Source organism: Hemibagrus wyckioides, linkage group LG21 (genome assembly GCF_019097595.1).
Source record: "Hemibagrus wyckioides isolate EC202008001 linkage group LG21, SWU_Hwy_1.0, whole genome shotgun sequence".
Taxonomy (NCBI): Eukaryota; Metazoa; Chordata; class Actinopteri; order Siluriformes; family Bagridae; genus Hemibagrus; species Hemibagrus wyckioides.
In genome coordinates this window covers 7,343,426-7,368,840 of record NC_080730.1, presented here as the reverse complement: position 1 = coordinate 7,368,840, position 25,415 = coordinate 7,343,426, and the positions used below count along the sequence as shown (strand labels likewise).

At 37.7% G+C, this 25,415-nt stretch overlaps 1 protein-coding gene across 7 annotated transcripts in view; it reads left to right on the top strand.

Moving 5' to 3' along the window:
- dock3 (dedicator of cytokinesis 3) overlaps positions 1 to 24,265 on the top strand; it is a 218,800-nt gene extending 194,535 nt beyond the window's left edge. For 3 of the 7 annotated variants that reach the window (XM_058373972.1, XM_058373969.1, XM_058373976.1), the window contains 23 exons: positions 1 to 10; positions 139 to 224; positions 1,552 to 1,578; positions 1,714 to 1,809; positions 3,307 to 3,367; positions 3,530 to 3,623; positions 4,718 to 4,866; positions 7,348 to 7,434; positions 7,616 to 7,720; positions 7,932 to 8,073; positions 8,292 to 8,458; positions 9,614 to 9,700; positions 11,048 to 11,227; positions 12,673 to 12,756; positions 12,871 to 12,987; positions 13,106 to 13,224; positions 14,122 to 14,245; positions 14,333 to 14,414; positions 14,635 to 14,753; positions 15,933 to 16,020; positions 17,036 to 17,155; positions 17,847 to 17,929; positions 18,460 to 24,265. The exon at positions 1 to 10 is cut by the window's left edge and continues 139 nt beyond it. In XM_058373972.1, the coding sequence (XP_058229955.1) occupies positions 1 to 10; positions 139 to 224; positions 1,552 to 1,578; positions 1,714 to 1,809; positions 3,307 to 3,367; positions 3,530 to 3,623; positions 4,718 to 4,866; positions 7,348 to 7,434; positions 7,616 to 7,720; positions 7,932 to 8,073; positions 8,292 to 8,458; positions 9,614 to 9,700; positions 11,048 to 11,227; positions 12,673 to 12,756; positions 12,871 to 12,987; positions 13,106 to 13,224; positions 14,122 to 14,245; positions 14,333 to 14,414; positions 14,635 to 14,753; positions 15,933 to 16,020; positions 17,036 to 17,155; positions 17,847 to 17,929; positions 18,460 to 19,002 (2,770 nt within the window). In that variant the 3' untranslated portion in view covers positions 19,003 to 24,265. The remainder of the gene's footprint in view (positions 11 to 138; positions 225 to 1,551; positions 1,579 to 1,713; positions 1,810 to 3,306; positions 3,368 to 3,529; positions 3,624 to 4,717; positions 4,867 to 7,347; positions 7,435 to 7,615; positions 7,721 to 7,931; positions 8,074 to 8,291; positions 8,459 to 9,613; positions 9,701 to 11,047; positions 11,228 to 12,672; positions 12,757 to 12,870; positions 12,988 to 13,105; positions 13,225 to 14,121; positions 14,246 to 14,332; positions 14,415 to 14,634; positions 14,754 to 15,932; positions 16,021 to 17,035; positions 17,156 to 17,846; positions 17,930 to 18,459) is intronic. The other 4 variants (XM_058373975.1, XM_058373974.1, XM_058373973.1 and 1 more) reach the window with 4 other exon arrangements.
- Positions 24,266 to 25,415: the final 1,150 nt, after the last annotated feature.

The following is a 25,415-nucleotide window of genomic DNA, read 5'->3' as shown; positions in this document are numbered from 1 at the left end:
CTTCAAACAGGTGAGGCCTTTTTAGCAGCTTTGTGAAGAAAAAGAATAAAACAAAGGGATCGTCTGCAGGCTTTCTTGTATCTGAATGAAGCTCTCAGACCTATTAGACCTTAAACTCCTTCCTGTGTGTGTTTTTAGGTGGAAGCAGAGCTCATAGACAAGCTGGACAGTCTAGTGTCTGAGGGTAAAGGAGACGAGAACTACAGGGAACTTTTTGGGCTGCTGTGAGTTCGCATACACACACACACACACACACACACAATGAGATAGAAAGATCAAAGATTTCTCTTTTTTTGTCAAATGAAAAATGGAAAATAAAAAGACTAATATGATGAATGAATAAAAAGACAGAGAGCATCTTCTAACTATGGAACTAACATATTGCTGCATAATACTCCTAGTTATAATCATGACATGAAATTCATAATCATAATCATTAAATCATAAAAATTAACAATATGGTCTCCACTTTCATTGATTTTGCAGCTTATAAAATAGCACTTGATCCAGCACATACTGATTCACATGATATTTTTTAGAGCACAACAGTAAACTATGCACAAACCATACTAATAAAGATACTAAATCAAGGTCATAATATGTGTGTGTGGGATCTAATTGATTTCAGAACGCTCTTAATTTGCTAGTTCGAGTTGTTCTGGGTAATTTGATGCGCGCTACTGGATAGAGAACATGCTCAGGGTTTGAAGGAAGAGCTGACTCGGCATAAAATCCTTATTCAGTGTCATATTTCTGTAGCTATATTTAATATTTCTTAAGGCTAAAATTCTTATTCCGATACAAATCTTCCCATAATGCAGATAATCCAATCCAGCCACCCAAAAATATGACCAATATTACCAATTTCCAAGGGTCAAGGCTACTCACAGGAAGTCGTGCCACCAATCTTGGGCTAAAAATAGAACAGACCACCCACGCCCCTAAGCTGTGCACAGAAAAAAATGCAAGCCATGCAACATGTCGAAGGCAGCGTAGTTTTGAACGGCTCCCGGACATCCGTGCAACTTAGCCCTGTGTTTGGTTCGGTTTGTTCGTATTCCAGAAATGCTTCGTATGCCGTAATTCTTAAAGTGAAGGGAGGGCATTCGTATGCTGAGGTTCCACTGTATGTTGGTGTGTGTGTGTATAATGAGATGTGTGTAATTCTGAGGCCATTTTGAGTAGGACTCTCTCGTAAAAGAGACTCTACTAATCTATAATAATTATATATAGAAATATATTATAATATAATATTACATATTTAATATATAATTAATTATATAATATTATAATATTATATATATTAGATTATATTATAGTATAATATAATATATTATTATTATTATTATTATTATTATTATTAATAGTAGTATTTATTTTTTCAATTATATTTTTTATTATTATTTATATATATTATATATTTATTTATTTATGTATTAATCATGGGCAGAGCATACGAGTTAAAGCAAACAAAAATTCTAACATGTTTTCTGTAGCATTTAACCAAATTAACAAGCTCACTGTGTTTGATTTTGTGCTGCGGGACTGTAGTACTCAGCTTTTCGGGCCCTATCCCAGGTAAGATAACACTAACCACTTTAGATCTCTGCTAACTAATACCAACCTTTTTTATGTGTGTCTCATAGGAAAGTGACATTACTTTTGGCTTTTCTACACTGAGAACACCTGACATTACTTTTCCTTGTTGTCTAGTCTGTTGGAAAAGATCGAGCAGGAGACGTGGCGTGAGACAGGCATCTCTTTCGTCACATCTGTCACTCGCCTTATGGAGAGGCTGCTGGATTACAGGTGGGATTTAAAGTGCTAATGCTAAATATATTACTGTGAACACAACATTGTCAGGTGATTAGAATGAGGATATGAGCTAAATGTTAATCAGAAGTCCTGATACTTGTGCTGTAATTCAAACAGGGTAATGTCTTCACAGTGTTTACTTTTCATTATTCTGGTATTTGCTACTCAGTCAAAATATTGCCGCGTTTTGACTGAGTAGCACGAGGAGTGTCGCGTTCACGGCATGTTCTAACGCAATGTTGACATTTGGTAGAAATCTCAAGTTCAGTTTGGGTAATTTTTGTCGTATGGAAGGTTTTTTATTTATTTATTTATTTTATTCCCAGCAGTTTGTGTCTCGTTTTCCTGTCATATTTTTGCACAGCACATATTACATTAATATTGTAATATTGAACTGCACTTTATTTTTAACAATCATACTACATTAATACATATTCATTTTTATATTTTTTATATTTTCTATATATTTTTCCCAATGCTATTGTACAGGTTGTAAATTTCTATTTTTATTGTAATTATTTGTATTCTATTTTAATTCTATATTTATTTATTTTACGTTCCTGACAAGGACAGTTGAAAAGCATTTCACTAGATCCGGTACCGTATTTGCTTGTGTATGTGACAAATAAAATAAGAATTCGAATATAAAAGAAAAGTTATGCTAGTTATTATTCTGTTAGCTAATTTCCATGCATTTATACATAGCAACAGTGTTCTCACAAATTTGTTTGGAAAGTATGAATTTACTAGTCACCCTGATGCTCTACTGATGCCTGAAGCTTAAACTGGAAAAATATTTAAAACTCATAACACATCAAACATGATCAAAAAGGTGTCATCTTTCATGAGAAGTTCATGAGAAGATTTCATCCTTTTCCTTCTTTTCTCAATCGTTGAGAAAATTTAGTGCTCCTTTCTAGCAGGTCCCACAGTTATTCACTTGTGCTTAAGGCTTAGTGTGTCTTTAATCACACAGATTCTTTATTTATTTTTATGTCTTTCAGCTAGGTAGTACTTAGCCTACATTGCCCTTAAGCCTTTTCTCAGTACTAGCTAGCTAAACTGAAAAATTTCAGTCTTTAGCTAGTTTAAGGATGTTCAATTTAACATTAAATGGATGTTGTATCCTGTACTGAATAGCACTGAATTCCATTTCAAAATGCTAGTAGCCAAATAAAATTGATAAATTTGCAGAAGTGATTGGTTTTGAGTAATCAAAACATTCTCAGACACACAAATAACGCTAGTTAAAATGTCCACATATCAGAAAATAATGGGATTTGGAACAGACTTCTCTGCTTTGGCATTCTTGACAGTGTCTCCAATATCTTCTGAAAATGGGATATTTCTTTGGATGTTATATTGTGTTTCTTTCACCAAAATGACAGCAAGCTTTACAGCTATATATACACTCATCCAGAGTTGCATGTCATTCCGAATGTCCTAAAAAAGTCATAGATTTGTTGATCCAGTCCCGGTTTCTGTGGACAGGGATTGCATGAAGGGAGACGAGACAGAGAACAAGAAGATCGGCTGCACCGTCAACTTGCTGGTGAGTTAAAATTCTGTAAAAACCCTTCTCTAGGAGTGACTAGCCAGCATTATCTCATCGACTAATTAGGACATTTTATTATTTCCTAGTAAGATTAGCATTTTCAGGTTGTTATCTTTTCAACGATTTAACCCGTCTGAGGATGGTTTGTTTTTACCGCAGAACTTCTATAAGTCTGAAATCAATAAGGAGGAGATGTATATCCGTTACATTCACAAGCTGTGTGACATGCACCTGCAGGCTGAGAACTACACCGGTGAGTGAAATAGACAGTAGTAGAAAGTAGTAATCACATGTTGCTTTATTAATTAATTAATTTATTTATTTATTTACTTATTTATTTATGTATTATTATTTATTTGTTTCTTTGTTTCTTTGTTTGTTTCGATTTTTTCTATTATTTTTTAATTTTTATTTATTTATTTTTTTTCTATAAAATCTGAATAGTCTTAAAGCAGATCTCTATCTATCTATCTATCTATCTATCTATCTATCTATCTATCTATCTATCTATCTATCTATCTATCTATCTATCTATCTATCTATCTCTACTACGTAACATACACCAATCAGGCATAACATCCTGAGCACTGACAGGTGAAGTGAATTACACTGATGATCTCCTCATCATGGCACCTGTTAGTGGGTGGGATATATTAGGCAGCAAGTGAACGTTTTGTCCTCAAAGTTGATGTGTTAGAAACAGGAAAAATGGACAAGCGTAAGGATTTGAGCGAGTTTGACAAGGGACAAATTGTGATGGCTAGACCACTGGATCAGAGCATCTCCAAAACTGCAGATCTTGTGGGGTGTTCCCGGTCTGCAGTGGTCAGTATCTATCAAAAGTGGTCCAAGGAAGGAACAGTGGTGAACCTGCGACAGGGTCATGGATGGCCAAGGCTCATTGATGCACATGGGGAGCGAAGGCTGGCCCGTGTGATCCGATCCAACAGATGGGCTACTGTTGCTCAAATTGCAGAAGAAGTTAATGCTGGTCCTGATAGAAAGCTGTCAGAATACACAGTGCATGATGGGTCAGGGCTGTTTTGGCAGCAACAGGGGGACCAGCACAATATTAGGCATAATGTTATGCCTGATCGGTGTATAAACATATCACACATAACTCGTAATCTTTCTTATTATTTCTATTCATTTATTTTAAAATTTAACTTCGTTCTTATATTCAGTTTATTTATACGCACAGTCTAGAAGTTGAAGGCCGGGTTTTCATTTCACTGCAACTGTGTATATGACAAATAATTATCTTGAATCTTGACAATAAAAATAGAGTGCTGAACTGTTCAATCATAAGGTTTCCAATCATGATTAATGTGTCGTGTTGCTCCACAGAGGCGGCGTTCACTCTGCTCCTCTACTGGGAGCTGCTGCAGTGGGAGGATCGACCCCTGAGGGAGTTTCTGCACTACCCGGCTCAGAGCGAGTGGCATCGCAAAGAGGATCTCTGCCGCAAGGTCATCCACTACTTCAACAAGGGCAAGGTAAGACACACACACACACACACACATGTATGCACAAAACACATTTTCTTGCAACACCAACAACGTCAGGAATTCTGAATTGAGATTTATTCATTGTATGCAAATAGGTTATTAAACAGGGTATAGGTTAAACTACAAATCCTGCCAACCTTTAAATATTTTTTGAAGGAGCCTGGAATTTCTACATTGTTTTGTTTGCATTTTTTTACTCCTGCTAAGAATAGCAGATGAGCAATCAACACATAAATCTGGATTGACAGTCCAGCCGTCCTTCTCCATCTCACTTCATTAATCTTTCAATCTTTTGCTACTCTCATCTGTTTTCCTTGCTTAATAAGATAAGCTAAAGCATCAGCCTCGCTCGCTCTCATGGTAAAATAAGAAGAATGTTTTGCCTTCATGTGATATACAGTCTATCAATGTTGTCTATTAGTATATAGTTGGTATATATTTAAAATTGGTTTTACTTTATTTTTTACGGATGCTCTCTAAGAGAAATATAGCCTAGACGTGTCAAACGCAACACTGTACAACAGTAATGATCATTAGAAAGCGATTACAACCACTTGTTTGATATAAGTAAATAAACCAAATTGAGAATGTTAGCTCAAAAGTTTGATTATTTCACTAAAACAGAACCTTAATCCTTTTTCCCAGTGTACTGGTAACTTATTAGACATTTTCAGTCTGTATAAACAAATTATTTTATCACCAAAAGTCTGGATTTCAGTGTGGGATGTATTTATTTCTGTTGGGATAACCATACACAGAATTTTAGTGGTTGAAGAAAACACCTTAGGCTTATGAACAAGCACTTGGGGCACCTCAGAGAGCAGAAATGGGTTTGATATTACCATTTACTTTGAAGAAAACTTTGAAACAGTTTTGTTTTTTGGGAACTTTACTATGAATATGTTGCTCCCTGTAGGCTAGGTTGAAACAGAAATACATTCTTACAAATTCTTAAAGCCCTAAGTGTCTTCTTTCATATAAGCCATTAACCACCACCCTGAAGTGTGACTTGACCAAGAAATTCAATGCTGCACATGGACACAACAAAACAGATGCAAATTCCAGTTTTTGCCTTCTAACCAATCAGATTTGAGCATTACATAATTCTGTGGTAGGGTAGCATGGGTTCAAGGGAAGGTCCTGGGTTCAAATCCTGGGTTTGAACAGGCAGGGGCCTTTCTGTGTAGAGTATTCATATTCTCTCCGTGCTTGCGTGGGTGTACTCTGGTTTCCTCCCACAGTCCAAAAACATGTCCATTTGTTTGACTGGTAACTCTAAATTGCCCGTAGGAGTGTGGCCCTGTGATGGACTAGCGACCTGTCCAGAGTGTACTCCTCCAGCAGACCCCCGTGACTATTAGGAATAAAGAAGGATGGATGGATGGATAAGATTCAAAGAACTTTATTAATCCCAGGGGGAAATTCCTTTGCCATGTTACAGTTGCTCTAATGAAAATAAAAATATAAGAGAAAAAGAAAGAAATATAAAAATATGAAAATGCTGTGGTATCAGTGGCAGCCGGTCAACAGGGGACGCTGGGGTGCCGCCCCTTAAAGTTAGCCAGAGAAGAATACTGCGTTAACAATAATTATATATTTTAATAACGAAATAAAATCATTTAGTCATACCATTCCATTGTTAGTCATATTATCATTTATTTAAAATAAAAAAATCAGAACTGGATTTCGTTCATACGTGTGCACGGGGCGCTGGACAAACGAGTGTGTATGTAGGTCCGTAAACTTTTGAAAAGCATGTGACTTGAGGCTGAGCTCTGATTGGCTTGTTTCAGATTTTCTTTTTTTTCTTTTTTCTTTTTTCCACACGTGTGTCACATCTCATTTCACAGTCTATTACATTTTCACTTGCATATTTGGTCTTGAATAAGTAGTTATATCTTAAAAATAATAATTTGTCTTAATAAGTAATTATATATAGCCATTTAATGAGTGGCTCATTGATGAATAGTGAATAACACCCCTTAGTAGTGTATGAATTTTTGGCATTTTCAGGATTTCTTCATGTCTTTGCCCTTCACTAGATTCGGTTGTCATGACTACAGGTGTAGGAAGTCTATGAGAAAGGGCCTTGTTTATATCTGGGAGCCTTCAGAGTGAGAAAACAGGCAGACTGTTTATAGGCGAGGAGGAGGAGGAGGAGGAGGAGTTGGGAGTGTGATGTATAGTGTGAAGATTATACATGTCCTGTAGGAAAGAGAAAGACAGAGAGAGAGATGAGAACTCTTGGGGTAAAATCTTGATATGTTTTAGCACCGATAAAATATCTTCAACACCCCCTTTACTGCACATATGTGATTCTTGGTTCGGTTCGAGTAGATATTCATGTATAAATTCAGGCTTGCTGGTTTTCAGAAAGAGCTTCAAAGCACATTGAGTGATTGCATGAGTTCTGTGGTTATAAATGATACATCTAAGCCAAAACCATTTTGCTGTGTGCTCTGTCCTCAGTGCTGGGAGTACGGGATTCCTTTCTGCCGAGAGCTAGCCTTACAATATGAATCCTTATACGACTACCAAAGCCTCAGCTGGATCCGGGTGAGTCCAATGAATATAAATGGAGTTAGTATAAGCAAAGCACATATGAGCTGTATAAAGTTCTATCAAGTGTGCTTAAGTCAGATCTTGATTTGTTAGCATTTATGCATTAGATTTAACAAAAATATACACGAATAAAGCATTGTTGAGAGGATGTCTCTTTTTTTTTATGCTTCCATAGAAAATGGAAGCAGCTTACTATGACAACATTATGGAGCAGCAGAGACTGGAGCCCGAGTTCTTCAGGGTGGGCTTTTACGGTCGGAAATTTCCTTTCTTTCTCAGGGTAAGCTTGTGTAATCGTTTCCTCTCACTATGTTAATATTTATATCCATGACCAATGAGCCAGAGCGAGTGCTGTTATTTTTCCCCGACGCCACAGGTTACGTTAACAGGCACAACGAGTTTAATTTAAATCTACAGGAAAAGTCTTTTCACTGGCAGACGAAAGTTGCATTCATTCTGAGTATAGATTTATTTTTTTTGGCTTGGCACAGAATAAGGAGTTTGTTTGCCGTGGACACGACTACGAGAGGCTTGAAGCCTTCCAGCAGAGGATGCTAGGAGAATTCCCGCAAGCAATTGCCATGCAACATCCCAACCAACCAGATGAGGCCATTTTGCAGTGCGATTCCCAGTGTATCCTTCAGCAATAAAGAGATAATTGGAGGATATCTGTCAGGATATTTTGGCCTTTTGAAAATCTGTTATATATAAAGTATGATATTTGTGTTACTAGTATTCTGTAGTATTAGTATTTCAATTATTTTAGACCACTAGGTAATGTACAGAACTGTTCCTAGAGATCTGATTCGCTTAATTCGAACCAAACAATTCCTTGACACAAGGGATCGCAGACTTGCAGATCTATGCCGTATCTCCAGTTCCAGAAAACGTTGAAGTGCTTCACATGGATCGCGTGCCTGACCGAATTAAAAGCTTCTACCGAGTGAACAACGTACGGCGCTTTCGCTATGATCGGCCCTTCCACAAAGGCCCCAAAGACAAGGACAATGAATTCAAGGTAAAAACAAATAAATAAATAAATGAATAAATGCTGACAGGCTGTATTCAGTATAGAGTATACAGTTGTTTCTGTATTAAATACATAGAATGCCATCTTTTGCAATTCCTTCATATGGCCAGTACTTGAATCTTGCATCCCAAAAATAAAATAAATGAATAAATAAATAAAGATGGCAGAATAAAAGACCATTAGGAAAAGTTATAAATAGTTAATGTTGCTGTAATGGTTTTGACATTGATGTAGTCACCAAATAATTATGTTTATTATTTTTTCTGTCTGTGTTGGTATCTCTGTAATATCTGCTTTCTAGTGGGTTTGAAGCCATATATTAACAGGTGCTTCTGTCAATTGTGAAACACTGCCTTTCAGGACACTGATTTATGAGAAAGTGGAAGTAGCAAGGCACTTCATTCATCCAGCAATACTGTTCCCTCTTTTATTGTTTCCTCTTTCCCGTTTGCATCTTCTTCTAGCTTCACCTTGGTTACTGCTGCCACTTCTTTCTTTACTTTAGTCTCACTGGGTCTTATAGATCTGAACACAAAGAGTGTAAAGAACAGACGTAAAAAAAAAAAGCTGCAAGCAGAAAGCTGCAAGCACAGAGGAACAGAGAATACTCGATAAAGCAGTGATTCAGACTGTGGCTTCTATATATTTGCTTGCAAATTTGGTCGCCTAGCAATTTCAAGCCTGGAATTGTGGTGATTCAGAGGGCTAGCTATCATTTTATTTGCAGTTTAAACTCATTAAGCAACATTAAGAAAGCAATTAAGATAGGAGAATATGTTTGGATCTAAGATAAGATATTAGATATGACACGATGACATTCTTTATTCATGCTGGAGGGAAATTATGTGTATAAAAAAAGAAAAAGAAAAATGTAAAAAATAAATACTGTTTAACAAATAAAAAAGGAATATATAGTGTTATTATCTGCTAAAGTGTCAACAGTAAAGTGAACGTATAGAAAATCCTTCTGTTTTCTCTTTTGCTGACTTCTGACTTCAGTTTCGCTGACTCTGTGAGGAGTTTTGCCAAAGTGACTTCAGTTTTAAACAATGCAAAAAAAACCCACTGCTATATACAGGACAAGCATCTACCTGCTCTTGGGTTGCAAAAGGATGAAGCTGTGTATTTGTGTCCTCTTTGCAGAGTCTGTGGATCGAAAGGACCACACTCATCCTCACACATCCCCTGCCCGGCATTTCTCGCTGGTTTGAGGTGGAGAAGAGAGAGCTGGTCAGTGGTTTCTTGTTTTTTGTTTTTTTTTTAGAATCAGCAAATTGTAAGGATCTGGATGGAAAATATTTTCCATTTTTTCTACTGATTCGAATGAATTGAATGAACTAAAACCAAAAGAACTGAAACGGATTGAAGTTAAGTCTCTGGACATGTGGTAGCTTGTTGGTTAAGGTGTTAGGCTTCTGAGTGGAAGGTTTGAATCCCAGCTCCACCATGCTGCCACTGCTGAGTCACTGAGCATGTGGATAAAGACGTCAGCCAAATGCTGTAAATGTAAAAAAAGAATCAAATCATTGGAGGACAAGTAATTGCTATCAATTCATAAGAGGGTTTTTTTTCTTCATTTTATTATATTATTTGTTGTTGTAGAGTCTTATCGATTTATTTCTTGACGGAAAGTTGAATTGAATTGATTCGGATTTACACCGATCAGACATAACATTATGACCACCTGCCTAAAATTGCGTTCGTCATCCTTTTGCTGCCAAAACTGCCCTGACCCATCATGCACTGTGTTTTCTGACACCTTTCTGTCAGAACCTGTATTAACTTCTTCAGCAATTTGAGCAACAGTAGCTCGTCTGTTGGATCGGATCACACGGGCCAGCCATCACTGGGCCTGCATCAATGAGCCTTGGTCGCCCATGACCCTGTCTCTGGTTCACCACTGTTCCTTCCTTGGACCACTTTTGATAGATACTGACCACTGCAGACCGGGAACACCCCACAAGAGCTGCAGTTTTGGAGACGCTCTGATCCAGTGGTCTAGCCATCACAATTTGGCCCTTCATCAAACTTGCTCAAATCCTTACACTTGCCCATTTTTCCGGCTTCTAACACATCAATTTTGAGGGCAAAATGTTCACTTGCTGCTTAATATATCCCACCCACTAACAGGTAATCATCAGTGTTATTCACTTCACCTCTCACGGCTCATAATGTTATGCCTGATCTGCGTAATTTGAATCAAACTTAAATGAAATAACATGAATTATAGTGAACTGATAAGATACACGTAACTGATGCTGATTGTTTGGATAACTTCCCAAGTCATTTCAGTTACATCAATTACACAGTATGGTGGACATTTGAAGGCAAAACCAGTTGAAATTGGCTTTCACTGCTGTAGCAACACTGTGTATAAAGTGCAGAACATTTCTGTGTAAGCTATGAATCTAGATGTCAGTAGACATGAAAAAAAAAATCAAACAACTGTTTGTGCTGGTTGTGTAGAATTGTGTAGAACTAAATGTCAGTAATAACCAATTTCAACAGTAGCATTGTGGAATATTTAAAGTAATATAAAGCTATATGTAAAGTGGAAGCCTTTCATTTCCCCACTAGGTTGAAGTGAGTCCGCTGGAGAACGCCATCTCCGTGGTGGAAAATAAAAACCAGGAGCTGCGCACTTTAATCAGCCAGTACCAGCACAAGCAGCTGCACGGCAACATTAACCTGCTTAGCATGTGTCTGAACGGCGTGATTGATGCAGCTGTCAACGGAGGCATTGCTCGCTACCAGGAGGTGAGAAATCTAACAAAACTGGCACTTCTCAGGCCCGCTGTTATCAAACGACCACGGCTTGTCTCGTCTCCAAGCCTTGTAATTAACTTTGAAAGACAGATTAGCTCCAAATAAGCTTTAGCTGAGTTTTAATTAAACTTTGCGATTAAGCAAAATGCAGCGAAAGTAGATCTCACACACTGGGAAATGAATGTGAACATTAATGCGAAGGAGCTCAGGTTTGCGCTAATATACGTACACATAAGATCTGCTGCAGTAAAACATGCAACGGCATTCAGTTTCTCAATTTACGTCTTTATTTGGTTGTCCAATGTCCAAAATATTTCAACATCATGTGTTTTGAGCATGCAGTAAGTTTTAAAACTCTGTCTTTATGCAATACCATTTTATATGTTACTTATTTATATACTAATCTAAACAAATAGTATATTCACGCATTACTCATTTAAAAGATTTAGTCAAAACCCATATTATCTAATGATTAATTAAATAACCAAATTAATTATCTACATTATTAGCCCACTGCTACATTGTTAGCTACGCCAGTTTAACCATGTAGCTCCTGTGTAAAACCTAAAACAGCAAATTACGCCTTCTTTCCTCAACCATTTGGTATTTAATTATAGAACAGGGCACGACGATTTACATTTATTTATTTAGATTTTGTTTTATTCAAAGCAACATACAAAAAAAGGAAATAAAATCAAAGTGATATATCCGGCAATATAAATAGTGCAAAATAAGATTTTTAATGAAGTGCTAGAGGAGCAAAATGCACAGAGTAGAGATATTTATTTATTAATTTGTTTGTTTATTTGGGGGTGGCGGAGACAAATTAAGGGTTGGTACAGTCTTCATGGAAGAGGTGGGTCCTTAGACATTTTTTAAAGTGACAGATTCAGGCACGAGTTGGTATCTAAGCATGGGTTTCAGGAGGAAACAGAAATTTCGAGGAGAGTTATAGGAAAATAATCAGTGATGAAGTGTTTTATTCCATTTGCCCATTTATAACTACATTTATATTGTAGAACAACTGCGAAACAAGTTCCTGTTATCACTTACTTTATAGCATCTGTAAACAGTCATCTTCTCAAACGTTTCTCTCTTCAGCTCTCTGTGAATTTGCTGTTACTATAGAAACAATAACATATTGCATTAAACTAAACCTTGCAAGCAAACTATTAAATTTTGCATGATTGATATTAATTTATTGATTGATTTATTTATTTTTTTTGTACTAAAAATGATAATTAAATAATATTAGATAAATATTTTACATAAACATAAATTATTATATAAATATAATATAAATGTAAAATATTTTTTTTAAAAATTTAATTAATATTTTATTACAATTATAATTAATATTTTTATAATAAAAATGATAACTAAAATGCATTCATAAAGAGTATGTACTCTTTAAACTATTGCATCTCTTTTTTTAGGCATTCTTTGATAAAGAATACATCTCCACTCACCCAGAGGACACAGAAAAAATCACGCAGCTCAAGGACCTCATGCAAGAACAGGTGAACATGGAAATCTCCACACAGCATGTCCAGTCATCATCCTCTCAACCTAAACAGCCCAAAATATTCAGATGTGATCATACAGTCAGTATAATACTTTGGTTCATGTTTTAGGTGCACATCCTTGGTGTAGGGCTGGCGGTCCATGAGAAGCTGGTGCACCCGGAAATGCGTCCCCTGCACAAGAAGCTGATCGATCAGTTCCAGATGATGAGGAGCAGTCTGTGCCATGTGAGAAGGCAACACTCCTGCATTACTGTGCCGCTGCTACACTTCAGCTCATGACTAGGGGTGTACATGTTGTGTGTGTGTGTGTATTCAGTGGAGTGTGTTTGTGTGTGTTCTGCAGGGTCTGCCCGGTCTGGATAGACTGAGTGCTGCCTGCTCTGGACCCAGCAACCCACGAGCCATCCTCCCATCCCATAATCCTATGAGCCCAGATAGCATCAAACTCATGCACAGACACAGGTGAGCAAAATGCATAAACAAATAACTCCACCTACCCCCCTTCTCCCCCACAGCCACCTGAACTCACACACATAGATGCACCCATACACACACACACACACACTCCTACACCTACTATCCTTGTGTGGCTTGTCCATTGATATACTATTAATTCAGTCAGTTAATGTCATGCCTAAATCTAACTAAAGCTCATTTGGCTGAATGGGAAAATTCTCAAGCAGCATTCCGAAATCTAGTGGAAAACCTTTTTCAAGAAGAGTAGAGGTCATTCTAGCAGCAAATGGATGGACCAGGGAAATCCAGATTAATGGCATGCCTTTGAAATAGGATGATCCAAAACCAATTTCATGATAAGGCGTCCACATACTTTTGGTCATACAGTGTAGTTACAGCATGGAGGAATATGGGCAATGTATCAACCTGAGGTGTGTCACACTGTCCAGTGGACAAAAGCACAATGTCTCCGGTTCAGTCATGTGGGTTTTAAACAGAGAAATAAGCCAATCCATCATTTCCTCATGAGCACACCATACTCAACATGTTCCTCATGATTCATAGACTCGCAGTGACATCGATCTTCACTCATTACACTTTCTCTCTTCTTCTCTTCCTCTCCTTCTCCCTCATTCAATTTCCTCCATATTTTGACTACGCTGTTCTATTATATCTTTTTCTTTACCACTTATTATCATGTATCCATTGGCATTTATTTGGTCTCTCATAACAATGCCTAACCCCCTCGTAATCTCAACTGGTCCACCCCTTTGGTTTACTGTCTTTGGTTTACTCCATCTCCGAACCCATTACTGATTTGCTTCATCTTTTTCTGTTCCCCACACACTCATATCCTGCCATACCTCCTTCCCCAACCACTCCACTCCATCTCGCTCTCTGCAGCCCGTCTCTGTCACGTACCGTGCGTCACTCCTCGTCTTCCCTCTCCACCAGTGAGACTGGCAACCTCCTCATCCTCACTGATGGAGTGCTGATGGAGCATCCTGAAGAGCTTTACCGCATGCAGGTCAGTCCTCTTATGCTTTAAAGTGAAAATATTTGAAGACCAAACTTTTTTTTATACATATCAAATAATAAAATGTCAAATGTCTAGCCCAGTCCCTCGACGTCCAGCCTGAGCTCTACTCACTCTGCTCCTCCTCAGATGATTAACTCAGGCCCTGGCAGCATCCGAGGTGAGCTGGACACTACTAAGAAGAAACCAGTATATTATCTTAAAGCTTGGAGCATGCATGTCAAAACCTTTAATGAAAAATTGTACGGGTCAAAACTTGCTATAGTCAATGTATGAATGAAGAGCATTACAATACTGTATATATTTATGTCTGAATAAAACATTTTAAAGCTTTGAATATGGACATGCAGTGAAGGAAATATCTCTATTTCTCTGTGCAGTCGGTTCTCCATCATTGCCTGATCGATACAGGCACAACCGCGAGATGCTGATGCTACTGCCAGCGCACCGAGATCGGCCCAGCAGCGCCATGTACACCAACCTCAGCGAGAACGGACAGGTACGTGGACGACAAGAAATAGACAAGACACTGACACATTCAGTACTACTGACTAATGGCTGATCTTGTTTCAACGAATTATGGCATGGGTAAATCACAGTATGATAACCTAAAATTGTTTTTTAATATACAGTGGAACCTCAGCATACAAATCTAATTCGTTTTGGAGGTTAGTTCTTAAGGCGAAAATTTGTATAGTGAAACTAATTTTCCCATGAGAAATAATGTAAATGCAGATAATCCGTTCCAGCCACCCAAAAATATTACCAATATTACTGTATTAAACTGTATGGCTGCTTACAAAGAACTGACCCAAGCCACAGGAAGTCGTGCCACCAAGCTTGGGCTAAAAATAGAACAGACCACCCACGCCACGAATCTGTCAACAACAAAAAATATCACGTAGGTTTTGAACGCATGCCGAAGGCAACATTGGAATCGTGGGTTGACTCTATCACAACAGCTTTCAGTGACTGAAAAAAAATCATAAAATTTGTAAACTCGCGTCGGTTGGCTTTCCACTGACGCAAACAATTTTGAACAGCTCCCGGACGTACACGCAACTTCAGTCCAGTTTGTTCATATGCCAAAAATTCTTCGTATGTTGATGCAAATTTCTTGCAAAATTTCAATTGTTAAGGTGAAAATTGATAAGGGAGGGCATTCGTATGCCGAGGTTCCACTGTATTCTATATATTCTAAATAATAGCCAAAAATATAATAAACAATTTGATTAAGAAGAAAGGTAATCTATTTTTTTTTTTAACTTAAAAACCTAAAAAAGAATTATTTATAAATTTATTGTTCATACCAGTGTAGAGCAGTCATCACGGTATAATAAACCTTGCACCTACATTTTCTATTTTTGTTATGATTTTGGTCCTGTCTTCTGCTTCTGTTACTCATCATCAATGTTACTTGTATACTGTTAACCCTAAATTAGTTCATCTATTAATGTAATATTTTTATAATGTATATTTTGTCAATGGACAGAAAATAGATCATTTTAGAATGTATATTTTCATTGCCTGCTAACTAGCTTACTTTACCAGATGAAGATCAGACATACAGTATGCATTTAACAAACATGTCTTATACCATGTCAGTATACCTTCTTGCAGCATTGATTGTACATGTATATGGTCTATAAACAAATTGAATACACCTTTCTGTCTCCAGCCTGCAAACCTACAGAGGGCCTTGTTTCATCAGGTGATCGGTCCATGCAAGCCATGCAGCGACCCCAATCTGTCTGTGGCTGAAAAAGGTATCTGTTTATTTATCTCATTTGTTTCTTTGTGACTTTTATACCAGTAATTAATTTCAAGCATTCGGGCTCATATATCTGAAATCTATTTTTATTTAATCTGCGCCCGAAAATATAACACCCTATACTACATTATGCAATATTATTAACGATCACTTATATGATCTTTATTTCTAACTCCACATGAGTGCATTTTAGCTGCTAAAAGTCCATGAGTATCAACATGATCAGTAATACATAGAAATAAAGTTGATCAGCCTTTTTCTTTTAACTTTTTCTTTAAGTCTTTTTACCAGAGGCCAATCCTTGTTCCGCATCAAATTTCTTTAACATGTCACACTCCACAGTGGTGTTTATAACCTAACAGAAATGATAGAAGCCATTTGTCTAAGCCAGAAGCCATCAAACCTATCTTTCTAATATGCCACAAGTGCTTGTTCATAAGCATCTTCTTATCTTCAACCACTAAAATTCTGTGTAGTTATCCCAACTGAGGTAAAAAAACGCCACTCACTGAAAGCCAACAGAGTCCTGACTCATTTTATATCAGACTTGCGGCGATAAAATAATTCACTTCTTTTTACAAGGTTTACATAAAGCTGCTGGACATGTTGAATTAATTATGTTGGATTTTTTGTCTTTTCTAACCGTATTCTGAGATTTATATTTTATTAAGGATTATGGCACAAACTAAATTACCTCATGTTGCCAAAAAAACCCAGTATGTACTCACTGTACTTTCTTCCTTCCATGACTGTAGATCATGGCTTAATGATAATATACACTGTATAAATATTCCCTTCCTTTAAAGTTCAATTAAATTGAATGTCTTTCCTATACTTTCTACATGACATTATTTATGCAATAACTTGCAAGTTGAAAGGATGGGGATGATACTTGGGGGTCAGTAAATATCTATTGTCTGCTGTAATGAATAAAAATAAATAAATACACGCACACACACAAAGAGTTATAATCCCTTTGGAAGTTATTTATGTGTTTATTTCTTGTGTAGTGCTGACCGCTCCAAGCAGCTGGAGCCTGGACAGTGGAACAAGAGAGGCATTGCCTTTCCTCTCTGCCCATGTGGGGAGTGTGATGGCTCCTCCGGTGCCCCCTCGCAACTTTCCTCCTGGTAAGAGAGCTCTGAGTTATGAGACAAATAAGTGAAAATGAAATCATAGTGGAAATTAAAGGAAATGAAATTGCTCACAATATAATATGAAAGCAGTGTAGTTGTGAGTGTGTGTTGTGTTCCTAATGTACAGTATATGACTGAAAACATTTTCAAAAGCTGTTTGCATCAGATATGCAAATGTCAATGGCTTAGTCAATGGCTTTATTATGTAACGACTGACAGAAACGGCGCAATCAGCAGTCCCGAAGTGACTTTCAGGTGCAGTAAATCTCATCGCTGGTGCAAAATGAACTGATTTGTATTGGATTTTCTAGCTTTTAGTAGAAACACCACAATTTGCAAGTCTAACATGCATACAGAAACAGACAGATCTGTCTTAAGCTAAGCTGTCTTGCTATTGTTTATTGAAAAGTTGCCCATTGTTCCTTTCTACATCCTGTTAGTGAACTCTGCGAGTGTTTTTATTAAATCAGGGCCAAGGTGCGCCATGGTAGGAGCTATCGGACTTATAGTTCAGAAGTAAAGCATTCATCCCTGCAGATTTCCCACCACATATGGGACACCATTTCCCTTCCATGCCTATCCTGAATGTTAAATATGCAGAGAAAGAATCTCCTGTACTTGTCATGTATTGAGTGCATGCCCTTTCTCCGACCTGTTTTCTATGCTGTGGTGTCCTTCCCTTTAGGGCACTTCTCGATGCACTTTGATGCTTTCCAGCAGCAGATTGGTGAACTCCCCCCAGCTCTCCCTGCACGTTCCTTAAGAAAGGTATCTTTGACAAAGTTTCCACCCTTTCTTGTCCTTATTATGCATGCAATTTGATAATGTGATGTGAAAAAAACCTACCCTTACACCCTGTGACTTCTGACTTGGATGTGCATGTAGGTGTGTGCATTCACTGATTCACTGATTCTTTCCTCATTAGTGCTGCAATCAATAAATATGGGTTTAATGAGAGCTCAGACAGACAGAGGCAGATCTTTGCCATTTCTCAGCCATTTAATTAGAGCAGGCATAGGGCATGACATTTGCAAGCTGCATTAATAACGCTGTTTTAGATACAGGTGTTTCAGGACATGGAAATGTCTGTAAAGGCAATGTGTAATAAACAAAGGCGCATAGGTATTCATTTTGGTTGTTATTCCAAGATCAGTATTTCAAGATCAGGTTCATGTCCTTAGCTTGGATTTGAGAGACCATTCTACATGGATTGATGTATTTAATTTCTTTACTATATAATTTGTTATTTCAATAATATTTTGTGTTGATACTAATGCCATTTCTTCCCCCGGCTCCAGTCACCTCTTCACCCCATACCCGCCTCACCCACAAGTCCTCAGTCGGCTCTTGACGGCAGTAACTCCACGCTCTCGGGCAGTGCCAGCAGTGGTGTCTCATCCTTAAGTGAGAGCAACTTCTGCCCTTCCTCATCAGATGCTCCGGCGCTTGACTCCACGCCCAGCTGCCAAACGTGGAACACAGACACAGACGAAGCAGAGACACCCAGCACCGTCCGTTACAGCGTCTCCGAGCCTGACGTCCTGGACAGCCTAAAGCCAGCCCCCTGCCGTAGCCACTCAGCCCCTGTGGGCGTCATGCCGGTTCTGCCTCCGGATGGACACCACCATATCCACGCTGGGCACGTTGGCCATTACCACCTCCATCAGCACGAGCCACCTCCAGCACTTCCCCCAAAACCATACCTGAGAGAAGGCTGCATCCCCGAGGAGGACTCGAGACCTGTGCCGAGACCAATGCCACGCAAAATCTCCCAACCACTGCTCACCAACAAGGAAGAGCAAGCCAAAGTGGCATGGGAGCATGGAATCAGTGAGGAGTAGACACGTGGCTTGGAGTAGTGCGGCAGGCCAGTTGCATGTCGAGCGGTTGAAGCTGGGTTTTGCAGAATAGTCGAATGAGAGAATTTGATGTTACCTGGTTCAAGTTACCTCCAACAAGACTTTGTACCAATCATCATATGAGCCTCATTGGTCTTGATGCAAGAACTGAGTACATCTCTTAGAAGAACTTTCGAGGTTACAGTGATTATAGCAGTCTGGTTTATGCTTCATCAGAAGTGCTTCTGGGGATGACCTCAAAAGGATCTCCTTTAAGCCTGTAATGTTCTTGGTTTGCAAAGCAATAGGAGATGCTTAATTATTTTCAGGCTGTCCATCAAATAATGGGGGTGGGGAAGAAAGCAGGAATAGGTATTAACCGAATGATATTTTGTTGTCAATTCAACATGTATAACCTCATTTGAGAAATAGACAATCTCATATAGAATCACAGTGAATCAGCAGGTCAGGGCTGCAAGCTACTTTAAAACCGTAGTTAGATAATCGACAGTTACTCTTGAACACTGCATAAGTGCCTCCAACTAACTGACAGGAAATATAACATGCACTGAGTACATCATATCAAGAATACAATGTTAGATTATACGCATATGAAGTAAAACAGTTTATTGGAGAAATCGTTAGGCCAGGAATAACACACTATGGGTTGTGCTGTTATAGGAAAAGAATCCGCGTTGAAGCGGAATTATTTTCTTATAACTGCACGAATCATTTTCTTTGAAACCTATTAATTAATCTCACATCAGGCTTTTTAACCGTTTGTAGTCGTCCACTCTCGAAATAAAATAATTGACTCGTGACAGTGAAACCGCAAACTCCACTACCTTAAAGACTTCCCCATGGTAGTTACTAGTAGTACTACTATTACACAGTGAAGACTATAATGTTCTATAATGTTATATACATTTCTCCTTACAGAAAGCTTCACTGTGTCAACAATTGCAGGTTTTTCATTGCTTAAAAGCAACACATATAGCAAAAGTGTATTATTAGCCTTAGATTATGTGGCACACAAGTTGTGGTGGATTAGTTGCTACTACAGACACAATACTACACTTCTGATATAAAACTATTATTTATTTTCGAACTGAAACTACTGTCAGAAACTGTTCCTGTATAGAAAATGAATCCAAACGTACCTGCTGCATTATTTAGAAGGTGAATAAACATCACGATACTCCATCTTAGACAAGAAACGGTAACAAAAAAAATAAATCAAACTTTCAGACTGCCTCAATGCTCGATCCCCTCGAGCATTTCCCTGAGTTTCAGAAGTATGTTCAGAAGTATATTCTGAAGGAAGCATAAACCAGCCTTAACTCCTATTAGATGTGTGCTTGCCATATTTCTACCACTACCACTACTATAATCTTTCTCTTTTTTTGCTTACGATTTTTCTAGAGAACTCTAAGGATTTTTGCTTTTACATTTACTCCTTTGGCAGGTGATTTTACCCAAAGTGACTTTTTTCCAGTAGAGCTGGAGAAATGGGGTTGAAGTTGACGCTTGGATTTGAAGCGTTTCGGGTTTCTGAACCTTCCAGTCCTGGGATTTGCACTCACTAGCTTCTGGACTCTTGAGTAGAACCTTAAGCACTGAGCTCCCACAGTGTGATAGACACAACTGAATCTGATCTCTAGTAGAGTATGAAAGCATGGCTAATGTTTTTGCTAAATGTTCTCGTAGACTTTAGCGACAGTTTTTTGGCGTGGAAACAATATCGGAAAGATTTCATTGCGATTCCGTTAAAGCCCGTCCCACATTCTGATTAACCACTTGAAAAAGGGGAGTACTCGATGTGTTAGCAATTTGCTTATCTAAGTGGTTAAATATCTTCTATTTTGGTTTGATGAGTTTGAACGGACAGAGGGTGTCAAATTTGTGCAAACACTACTAATCTTCAAGGGTGAATACACCTCTTTAAGATTTTTTTTTTTCCCCCCCGGAAGAACCGCACTTTAGCACTTAGTTCTGGAGTACCAAAAACCTTTTGACGTAAGATGCATCATTTTTATTATTTTGTTCAGTCGGATCAATCGGATGAAAAGATGAGATACTCAAGCCTTGTTTTATATTGTTATATAGTAAAGTCTGTGAAGTGAAGTCTCTGACTTTAAACATCCTCATTATCCTTCCATAACATTTACGTGACCTTTAGTACTCTTCGCCAAGACGGTCCGCTCTCTATTTTGGTTTAAGAATTCAGCTCTGAAATAGGAAATTCCCTGCTAATTCTCTCAGGAGTTGGCACACTGACATGGCACTAAGAGGCTTATGTACATGGCAAAGCTTCATTACACACCCCCACACACACACACACATACACTCACACACTTTATTATCACGCTGCAAAAGCAAATCAGCCAACCACTCGCAACTCAATTATCCACTTAGACGAATACGAAAGCCATTTCACAGATGTCTTTACAGCGGAACTGCTTTTGCTCGCAGCACTTTTCGCTTTATTATTTTCATTTCTTTCCCATTACGTTTTTGTAAAGATGAATATATTTTTAGATAGCAATTGTAAACCTCCCTAACTTTATCTAATAAAAGCCTGTATAGTACAAAAAAAAGTTAGAAATACAAAATGATATATATTAATAAGAATCCAGGGTGATGGGTGTGGACATTTGAATAAATGTGCACTGTTATTATGCAAGTGAGGGGATTTTGACCCTTTTAGCTGCTGAAGGACGTGCAATCGCTTCCTGGTGGATACGCGGTGATGTGTGAGACTAGAAGACGTGATTTGGTTTCGTGAGACTTTTTGTACAAGTGTGCATGTTTTCTTTATTATAGTGGAGACGCAACAGCGAAATAAATGACAGTAGTGAACTACGTCCATGACTTTAGAAGATGAAATGCATCTGGACATTTTCCACTGTTCATTTACATTCTCTTTTTGATAAGGACGTGATATGGAAACTGTTACGGCTAATTATGTGATAATTCCCAAAACACATCCATTTGCACTTTTTTGATATGCTTATTTGCTTTCTTTTACCCCATTTTTCTTTTCTAGTACAAGCTGCTTGTATACATTTTTAAAGCAAATTTATTAATCCAAGCAGCCATCATGAACAATTAGTCACACAAGCCACTGCTTATTAGATTTAAATCATTAAAAAAATTTAGTAGATATTATAAATAAGACAGAGAAAAAGCACACAGCTAAACAGTTAATGTGGTATTTTTTTTTTTTTTTTGCTTAAGGACCTCAAAACTGAATAAAAGATATGTATGTATTTGTATATCGTCTGGACCCTGAAATCAGACTGGAATTCAAACACAGTATTGAAAACAGAAAAAATAAATCAGCAGATTAAAATGAAAAAAAAAAAAATTTAAAAGAATAAAAGCTTTTATAAAATTTCAAATTAAATATAGCTACTGTATATATTATGCAAAAATATTTCTTTGCAGTATAGAGAACACTAGAGCTTGAGGCCAAGGCAACTAAACACTGATATTAATGTTAAATATCAAATTATTAAATTTATAAAAATGAATTGTTAATTTAACGAATTTAATAAATTCATTAAAAGCATTAAAAAAATCTGTCTAAAAGGAACAATTGGGCTCACGCTTTCTTTCTTTCTTTCTTTCCAGCGTTATTCTTCACGCCTTTAGTTTTTGAAGCGTCTTTTTCGAGTCATTTGCCGGTTACTCCAAGTCAGGTGTCAGATCTCAGTTTGATCTGTATGTCACAGAGTGGACAGGCACATGAATAAAGTGTAGTTGCATGTCTCCTTCTCTAGAGGACCTATTTTGGATTCGGAAAGAACTTGTTTTTTTTTTTTTTAAATCGCGACTTGCGACTAGCAGGCGTATATACTACAGAATGCACATGATATACAGTATACAATCTATTTAACCCTTGTTATACTTGAAGGATGTCAGAAGAAAAACGTTCCTGTTTTTATGTGTTTATTTTGTGTTTGTAAAGTGAGGATCGGAAAAGGGGAGAATTTTAAAATAGCTAACTTCCGACAACCAATGAAACATGGCCACTGAAGCTCTGATAGCTTAGATATTAGCATAATTCTCAGCAACATGATATCTATATTTGTCAGTCAAGTAAGTATTATAATTCATCTCATTTATCACTTTTAAATCTACAAAAGTTCAGTCCTGGTCCAGAACAGTTAAGGATTAAGGGGTCTACCAATTTCCCAATATATATTTTTTACCTAATATTTCTCTAAACGTTCCAGTAATGAGATGTATCATGATTAGCCCAAACTGTGCATCCCAACAAAACATTAGTATATCTGCACAAATACAAAGAGATTGTAGCTCTAAGTGTGCATGTGTACACATGTTGCATTATTTTTGTCTCCATCTGCTGCATTAATCACTGTACATTTTCTTTACTCTTCTCGTAGAACGAAGCTAAAATATGACATAATAAATCAAACCGATGTACAGATGTTTAATTTCCCCTAGGCTTTCTCGTAGTTTGTGGGTCAGGACTACAATTCTTTCCCTTTCCACTTCAATTACATTTTCTTTATCCAATGAAATTTCCAAACTATGAGCAACCCAAAATATCTATTATCCATCACCATTGAAAGGAGTCACCTGAAATCAGTTACACAACACATGGATCACTATTAACACTTCAGAGCCACTTGATACGTATTTTAAGAAGCAAGGAAGACGGCTGCTGTTTTTATATTTGTAAAAAGAAAATGGCAATATCTTGAAAATAGGAGGCATTATGTCCCCCCGAAAAAGGGAAAAACAAAAAGAAGGACTTTTCAGTTGTACATAAAACTGTAGAAAGCTCAGTACTTACACTTTTAAAAGCATTTCAGTTCATACGTACCGGCATCTGTCTTTATGTATAAAATCCTTCTGTATTTATACGGTTAAGAAGAGCAAATCATGTACAGACTGGGATTAATTGTCTGCCTTGTACTTTCTGATGTAAATGTGTTTTTAAAACTAAAACGCAAATGGGGATTCAGTGACTCTTTCGATGGCCTAATCAGTTATTTTGTGTATTTTGCATTGAAAGCTGGAAAACCTGTTATGTTTTATGAGTACAAGTATTCTCTGTTTTTTTTTTTTTTTTTCTTTATTTCTTTTTTTTTTGTATATATTGTGCTGGCATGAACAAAATGTGATGTGAACTTTAGATGTAAATACATGGTTTGTTTTTTTTTTCTCACTCACTAACTACTGTGATGTGGAATTCATTATTAATGCCTAACATTAAAGGTGATGTTTTATCCACTCATGTCTAGTTAGCTTTTCTTTTAATTGTTAACATCTCGCTCAATCATTAATGGCATAGGGTTATTTGGAGATGGATCGTTGTTGTGTCGAATATTTGAAAGGTCTGTCAATGTCAGGCCACTCTATGCCTCAAAAACACAAAGGCTTCATTAAGTCTTCCTTAAGTCTTCATTAAGAGTTTTGATGGCTTATAACCTAATCCAGAGCAACTTACATTTATTTCTTCAAAACTTCTAGGCAGTTGAGGGCCATGTTTAAGGGCCCACCAGTGGCAGCTTGTTGGCTGTGGGTTCTGAACTCACAACCTCCAACCTGCAATCCAGCGGCTTTGCCCTTTCAATGGCAGACTTTTAGAATTACATTTCTACCCTCTGGACTATGTCTATTGCCACAGGTTTTTTCCAGATGCATGCAAATGGCCTTGTCTACTCTACTAATCAATTGCACTGGGGTACTGCCGTACTTGGAGAAGCGAGTCATTCTGGAAATGTCCACCCAGCTTACAAAGATTACAGCGCTCAGTCTCACTCACAAAAAGCTCATAAACACCAAAGCAAGTCATTGAGAATGGTAGCCATCCTGTAACCTCAGTATGTGGCAAACATTATTACACTTGGTAATTATATTCATCCAGGCTGCTGAGTCCAAAACCTGCTTGTGTTGAGAGTGCTAGAACTGATGGCAGCAGTTGCATGGATCATTAATTCAGTCAGATTTTCAAAAGATTCAGTCAGATTTTCAAAACTTACAGCTGGACCCCTGAATGCCATAATGTGAGAGGTGGGAACTAGTTTGGGAGTAGTGCCCCATAGTCACCATGGATACTTTCCATACAGGTTGGGGAACAGTGTGGTGACTGGGAAAACGGAGCATGTTCCACAGGTGTAAGATAAGAATACATCGCCCTGCAGGAACTGAGGGTGGTCCGTTTGGGCACACCAAGTTATTCTTACTTAAATTGTTGCTCAGACAGTGTAGTAATGGTCAGCTACATAAACCAGCATTGCAGCACAAGGTCAAGCAACTCTTTCAAATCTTTTCAGATGGATTTAAGTGGCCTCAATTCAGCTGCCAAAGCTGTACAATGGTGCAATGGATGGCATCAATGAGAAGACACATACATTTAAAAGAAGAGCGTTTGCACCTGGAGG